The sequence below is a fragment of the Limulus polyphemus genome, unplaced genomic scaffold (assembly GCF_000517525.1).
Source record: "Limulus polyphemus unplaced genomic scaffold, Limulus_polyphemus-2.1.2 Scaffold1169, whole genome shotgun sequence".
NCBI classification, from domain to species: Eukaryota; Metazoa; Arthropoda; class Merostomata; order Xiphosura; family Limulidae; genus Limulus; species Limulus polyphemus.
The window spans coordinates 44,805-53,040 of NW_013666779.1; the positions used below are offsets into that span (position 1 = coordinate 44,805).

Sequence of the window (8,236 nt, forward strand, 5' to 3'; positions counted from 1 at the left end):
GGGTGGTCTAAATAATGGCAGTTAAAGTGAAACCAGGTCCAGATGTGCCTAACTAGTCCTGAGTTGGAACTATAATTGTATAATTTAAATATAATTTGTGGTTAGCAACTTAGGAAAGTAGAATGCTTCCTTTCATCTGACAATTTGCATGTTGCAACCAGATAGTCAGTATTTATTAATTTATTCTTTTAGCCCATTATGTTGAAAAAATAAAGTGGGGCACAGGGATGCAAAAGACGTGCACAATTTGCAGCTTCGATGGTGGAGTCAAGCAAATTGATGAGAGCTTTCCTTGCTGGAAGTGATGACACCATTAAACCAGTATCTGTTCCTTTTGATGGCAGCAAAGAGGTCAAAGTGCAAGATTGTGAACATGCTATTTCATTTGAAAAAGAAAACAATGAAAAACTGTTCTCTGTCCTGTTGAAAGCTACAATAATAATAAACAAGAGGATTCCACTTTGTCAGAAACAAATCCACAGAATAGTGTTGCTAAGATAAAAGAGGATGACCTAGTAAATATTTTAACATACAGGGGTATTGGATTTATGAAGTTTGATACAACAGGCTCAGTAATTGTAACACATGCACATCGATTGTTAAAGTTGGAGCACATGAATTTCAACATAAAGAAGGTCCATTTGATGCCAAAGATTAGCGTTCTATGACTGCATTTTGGTTCAAGCAATACCTTCTGATTGGATAAGAGGTCAATCGTTCCTGGTTGGTGTATTCACCTCTACATAAAGCAGCATACTGCTTTTGTTGTCTTTTTTTTTTTCATCTACATGTATGACATCCGATAGTCGGTCTGCTTTCAAAACACAGGGTGGAAAAAAATTGAAAAGTTAAATGCCCATGAAAATAGTGACAGTCATCGTGAGTCATTTGCTGCTTGGAAAGAAACAGATCGCCGAATTCGTCTTCAAAGTGGCATTGATGAAGAGCTGCAAAGGTAAATTTAGCAAGAAAAAATAAATGGAGAGATGTACTGCAATGGTTGCTGGATTGTACACAATATTTAGCTTCTCAGAATCTTGCATTTCATGGTCACAATGAGGATATAACCTTTTGCAGTTTTTAGCAAAGTATGATCCAGTAATGAGAGAGCATTTAGAGCGTGTTAAAAACAAGCAAACGTCAACATCTTATCTTTCTCCTGAAATCCGAAATGAGTTTATAAATCTCATGACTTCACATGTGTGAAATCATTGTTTGCCAGCAATTCGTAGAAAGAAATACTATGGTATTCTGTTTGATTCACACATGATTTAGCCCATCGTGAGCAATTGGCTCAAGTGATTCAGTTTGTTGACATTGACTTTAAGACAAGAAAAGTAGAAGTCAAAGAGTCATTTATTGACTTTGTACAGATAAAGGAAAAAGACGCTGCCAATATTGAGAAAACAATAAGCACAAAATTAGAAGCGGATGGAATTTTATTGAGTAATTGTTGTTCACAATGTTAGGATAATGCTGCTCTCATCTGTCAGGTGTTCAACAAAGAATTCTGAACAAAAATCCAAAAGCAGTGTTTATAAACTGTGGCAACCATAGTTTGAACTTAGCATGTCTTCATGCTGCAAGTCAGGAAACAACAGTTATTTTTTTTGGTATAATTGAAGCCATTTATAATTTCTTTGCTCATTCAACAACTCAATGGGACAAACTGCAGCAGGAGCTTAAGATCTCTGTCAAGCATGAATCAGAAACACGGTGGAGTGCAAGAGAAAAGGCAGTAAAAGTTGTATCCAGTTTTTCATGTGAATTGCTAGGACTGTTAGAGCAATTAAGTGAGAGTGGCAACACGGCTGAAACAAAATGTGGTGCTTATAATATTCTGCAACGCATGCTTACATTTGATTTTCTTGTACTTTTGCATTTTTGGAGAAAGATTTTATCATCTATCAATCGAGTGCGGTAATTAATTCTTTATGCTATTGTCATGAAATGGGTAATGAGTCACAAAACAAATAATCAAAACATTTCAGAGGTGGGGGTGCAAAATTGTCTTTGCCCCCAGGTGTTGAGAACCCTTGCTACACCACTGCATAGTTTAAAGTTTTTTATTCATTTTGAAAATGACATGTTTGATTTTCATTTTGAACAGTAACACAGAATGTAGTTTTAGTTAGTGCGTTGTTCTAATTATATTGCTAATTATACATACTGTTTATTGCAGCCCATCCCCACTTGATGAGCTTAAGGGGTTCCAGGAACTTAAGGAATGTCCTTCGCCTGTAGACTGGAGTATTTTCTTTGAGCAAATGACTAGTGATTGCAGCGTACCTGATGCAAATGTGGAACTGAAGAATGATAATGGATATCATCCATGTGAATTTGATGAAAACCATAAATTTTATACTGAAGAAGAATGTGTATCTTCACCATTTCTTAAAGATAATACCTGTATGGGAAATACTGTTCATGAAAATGCATTTTCTACAAAAAATGTTGCAAGAAGTAAAGTAAATAAGAACATATTTCCTTATGAGCAAACCACTGTAACAATAGATGATTGCAAAGGTGATTTTTCCTGTAATGAATCTGACAGTGTTTATAGTAACCATGTAAAGGAGACCGTGCAAGAGGTGCCAGCTGTTGTCAAAAATGCATATTCTAAGTTTTCTAAACGAAGTGTGCTTCATGAATGTGATGAATTAGCATCTCTTTACAGAAGGAATAAAATTAAATTAGCAGGTCAATCAGCAGATGCAGAAACTGGAAAATCTTGGCTTAAGACAATACAGGATGATGTTAAAGGTCTTGAAAAAGGTATGGATAGTACCAGTAGCAACAAGAAGATTAGTTACATCAGTTCACTGCTTGATGACTGTGATGACTCATCAAGTGTATCTAATCACCATCAATATGATGATGTGAATGTTGGTGAAAAAATGACAGTGAATTGTGAATTAGATTGTACAGCTGACAGTTGTAATAGTAAATCTCTATTAGATAATTCCACACAAATGAGTAACTGTTCAGAAACAAACAGTGATGCTGGAGACTCAAATACAACCAGTTTTTCACAAAAACAAAATTGTGACAATACAGACAAAGATTTCCAGAGAAGAGAATTAGTAAATGGCAGTGAAAAAGAAGATGAAACAAATTTCCAAACCATACTCAACTACTCTCAAGGGGAGAAAAATGATACATATGTTACATTATTAGAAAAGTTGAATAATAACATAGATGTCATTGTACCTGAAACAACTGAAAGAAGTGAAATGTTTCATTGTGAGCCACCTGAAACCAACAGTAAAGCTACTCTTTTAGTTAGACAGAAGTGTTTATATTTTAGAAATAATGAGATTGAAGAAAGAAATAGTAATAACCAGCTGTCTAAAAATACTAGTTTGACTTCCAAAAGATTTCTAATTAGTTCTTCTCAAGATAATCAAATTCCTGTGAAAAAGGTAAAGATAGAAGAAAACATTGAAGATACTATTACAATAAGAGTTCAAGATCATTGTGATATAGATAGCAGCTCTATTACTGATGATGTAAAAACAAAACATCAGCCATTAAACAAACAATTTCAAGACTGTGGTATTGAGGTGTGTAAAACAACTCTTGAAGCCCAGTGTATTGATGGAAACGAGGAGTTTGGTATGTATGGTTGTCAAAACATTCTTCAAGCACAAACTACTGACAAAATTAAGAACTCTGTTGCAAATATATGTCAAAAAAACTCTCAGGATCAGATTATAGACACTGATATGCAAGAATGTAATATAGAAATCCCAGTAACTAATTTTGAAGCCCAAACTACTGATGAAATTAAGAACTCTGTTGCAAATATATGTCCAACAAACTCTCAGGATCAGATTATAGATACTGATATGCAAGAATGTAATGTAGAAATCACAGTAACTAATTTTGAAACACAGTCTTGTGATCAGACCAACAACTATGATAAACTGAAATGCAGTATGGATGTTTCTCACACATGTCACCCAGTACAGTTTATGTACCACACCAAATACTGTAATGGTTGTGATGCCAATACATATAAGACAAAACTCCAAATTCAGTGTACTGACCACAACAATGAACTAGAATGTGGTGTAGTCATTTCAAAGAAAGATCTTCCGACTCAGTTTATTGAAAAAACAAATGATTCTAGAGCACAAGATAATGATGAAGATGTCTTAACATTTCACAACAAATTAATTGACTTAACAAAAACCACTAACAAAAACAACTGCACTGTAGAAGGCTCTGAGAAGACAGTATCCCAATTTCAACTTAATGACCAGAATATAAACATTTTTACACAAGAATGTATTGTTGGTTTTTGCCAATCTCAGCTGATGCAACAAAATGAAGAACAAGAATATAATAAAGGGATTTCACATACATTTACTGACCACACAAATGTATGTGATAAGCAGCAATGTAGCTTACAGGCCTCACAAAACTTATTTAATATTCAAACCCTTGCTTATGATGTATCAGAAGGTGGTGTGGAAGTTTCACACTCCCAATTTTGTGATCAGATAACAAATTCTGATACACTGAGATGTTATGAGAGAGCATGTCAAACAGTTTTTCAAGCTCAGTTGGATAACCAGCAAAACAGTACTAATACAATGGGATTTATTGTAGATGTTTCTCAGACAACACTTCATGTGCAGCCGACTGACAAGCCAAATAATACTGATACACTGGAAAGTGTTGTAGATATTTCTCAGACAACTCTCCAGAGCCAATTGCCTGATCAGTCAAATAATTCCATTACACTAGAATGTCTTGCTGAACCTAATGCCAGTGACATTGGTGTTTTTCGTACAGTTAACATAACCCAGACGACTGACAAAAAAAATAGGTATAATACTCAGAAAAGTGACCTAGATGCTTGTCAAATTGTTCAAAAAATGCAGAAAACTGACCAATTACTTAAGTCTAATACTCTGAAAGGTGGCAATGTTTGTCAGACAGTTCTCCAAAGCCAGCTGATTGAGCAGCCAAACATTTCTGATATATTTGAATCTGATTTAAACACTTTTCAGGCAGCTCTTCAAAACCATTTGACCTGCCAGCCAAATAAGATGTTTGAATGTGATATAGGTAAGTATGAAAAAACTTGTTTGATTCAGCTGATGGATCAGAACAGTGATTATAATACTCTGGATGGTGATGTGCATGCTTGTCCAACAATATTCCAGAATCAACTGAATTACCAGCCAAATAATTCTGATTCACTGGAATGTTATGTAAATACTTATGAAACAAGTCTTCAAACTGACTTAAGTGATAAGCCAAAAAATTCTAATAAACTGGAATGTAGTAGTAAATTAATCACCATTGTTACTGATGTTTGTAATACAGTTCACAAAACACAAATGGATTACCAAACATATAAGCCTAATGCTCTGAAAAATGGTCTATATATTTATCAGACAGTTCACAAAACTCAGATGACTGATCAAATAAATAAGTTTAATGCTCTAAAAAGTGACGATATTTGTCCGACAGATGTCGAAAGCCAGTTGATTGACCAGCTGCGCATTTCTAATACATATGAATGTGATGTAGACACAAGCCAAACAGTTTTTCAAAACCAGTTGACCTACCAGTCAAATTACTGCAATATTCTGAAAGGTGATGTGAATGTTTGCTCAACATCTCTCAAAAACCAGCTGAACTGCCAGCCAAATAAGTCTGATACATTGAAGTGTGATATTAATGTTTTCGAAACTCAGATGACTGATCAACAAAATAATTTTGATACTTCAAAATATGATATTGAAGTCAGCCAAATGAAACACCAATATCATTTGATTGACCACCAAGATATACCTCATACAATAGAAAGTAATGTTGGTGACTGTCAGATACTCCTTAAAACCCAGTTTACTGATGAGCAAAATGATGCTGGTATATTAGGATGTGATGTAGATGTTTGTCATACAACTTTGAAAACTAATTTGACTGATCATATCTCCAATTCTGATTTACAGATTTCACATTCAACTAAATATTACTGTGGAAGTAATACTGGTTTGATGCAGACACAACCTACAGTTCATTACAAGGGATGTGGTATACATGTTTGTAAAATGAATTTCCTTGCATTGAGTACTGACCCATTTACTAACAGTGATATAAAGAAATTTAGTGCAGGTATATATCAGAATTTGAGAAATGTACAGTCTAATAATGAAAACAAGAACCTTGAAGTACAGACTTACCAGACAAGTATTTCCACTGATCATGAAAATACAAAGTTTGATAACACTGAAGATTGGGACCAGTCTAAAAACTCTGATGCAGCTTTTCCTAAGAAGGCTTTGTATGCCCTTCACGCAGTTGACCAGCCCTCATTATTTATGCCACATAAAAAATCCCTGAGAGACAAGAATATCCAGACTGTTCTTCATGGTTTTCATCTTATGGACAGTGGTCAGCTGTCTACTGCTAATGACCAATTTGTCCCACAATCAGAAGAATACGTTCAAAAGTCTGATGATGACTTATCTAAAACTTTATATGAAAAGGGTAAGAATTAAACATTTTTTTATATGTGCTTTTCCTTTATAAATGTATTAAACTAATCACCCAGGTGATGTATTACAAAGATTAAACTATTCAAGGTAGGATTTTTGAGTTCCTTTTATAAAAATATACTTTATAAATATATCGGAGCAAAGATAAATTTTCTTTTTATGGTGCTTATTGGGTGGTTGGTACATTGTAGTATCTCATAGCATTAAACTATCTAGAAGGGTTAAATTGCAATATTTCATAAAATTTATTCTTTGACATTAAATTCTTAGAGTGTTTTGTTTCATCCATCATTCCCACTGCATTAGGAAAGGTCATGATGAACAGAGTCATCATACCAACTTATAAGGTTAATATCACCAGCTGTATGACATTAATAGGTAAAAGCAAATCGGTTATTACAAGTGATGATAAAACAATTTTTTGTAGTGATGGTGCTGATAACCATTAAACAAAATCAAAACCCATGTATATGATTGGAACAGTGCAAGAACAACACTCCCCTAACATCAATCCAGGGGTGCTGCTTCATCCTCAGCACTCCTAGTTCCTGTGCCTATGGTTGTTACCATGGCCACTATTGGCAATGGATAGTGAATTGTAACTGTACTCTGTTATTTTGGGTTTAAGTATCAGGATCCCGTCTTAATATGTTTTGAAAGTATCATTTTTTTTTCATCTGCATTTGATAAATGCTGGTGAACAGGGTATCCCCAGTGCATTTTTGGATACTATTACATGCAATACTTATATACCTTTTTAGTTTTTCTTGCAATTCATATAATTTTTTAATATATAAGTTTGTGGGTTGTGATTGTTTTTATCACTGTGTATTTGTGTTCGTTTGTTAATTTTTCATAGAAATTCTTTCCGAGATACTTTAGTGATACAAGTCTTTTCTTAAATAAAACCAGTTTATTCTTTCTCAATTCAACTTTGCAATACACTTAATTTCCACAGTCACTTTAACTTCAACACACACTATAATTCACAAGGAACGATTCATGCACTTTACTTACTACAGAGCTTGACTCAATTGTCCGTCTTTATCTCTGTCTGTCTACAATTCAATTATTACCATCACTTTATTTGCCAACTTATATACTATAAAAGCACGAGTCTAGCAAACGCTCGAGCCTTCAGGAACATTCGAGATACTCATTACATGTTACCAGCATCACGTGACTTCTGCTGTCATAACACTGCCCCTTCCTTAGTATTGTTTGTCTCAAACAATAGCCACTTAAGTGAAACCAATAGATAATTAACAATAACTTAATTAAATGTACAGAATTTACAAACAAAATTAAAATTCAACAAAGTCTCTTAGTTTTACGGGACGTATCTTCTTCCGTACTGGTCTCCGTCTCATTGGCTTCTTCTTTAAGTGAGATTCATTTGCTTCATCAGGAATGGTCCTATTATCGGTAATAGTCACAACCGTGGTAGTAACTTCATGAAGGGCTTCACTGTTTCCCTTCTCAAAACGATTGTTCACTTCTTCCCAACTGAAATGTCCTGAACCATGATAATGGCAAAGCCTGTTGGCATGCACCACCTTTGGCTAACCTCGCCGACCACATTTTATTCGGAAAGTCATGTCTGAGAGACGATCTACTATGTCATATGGGCCTTCCCATGGAGAAGACAACTTAGGAGACTTATACTAGTCTATATTTCCGATCCAATGTGCCAGTTGTCCCTCTGGGTTCTTTAATGATCT

The 8,236-nt window shown here is 34.6% G+C and overlaps 1 protein-coding gene across 2 annotated transcripts in view; it reads left to right on the forward strand.

Moving 5' to 3' along the window:
- LOC111086531 overlaps positions 1 to 8,236 on the forward strand; it is a 58,100-nt gene that overhangs the window by 38,694 nt on the left and 11,170 nt on the right. For both annotated transcript variants that reach the window (XM_022389719.1, XM_022389718.1), the window contains one exon: positions 2,183 to 6,507. In XM_022389719.1, coding sequence (XP_022245427.1) covers positions 2,183 to 6,507 — 4,325 coding nt within the window. The remainder of the gene's footprint in view (positions 1 to 2,182; positions 6,508 to 8,236) is intronic.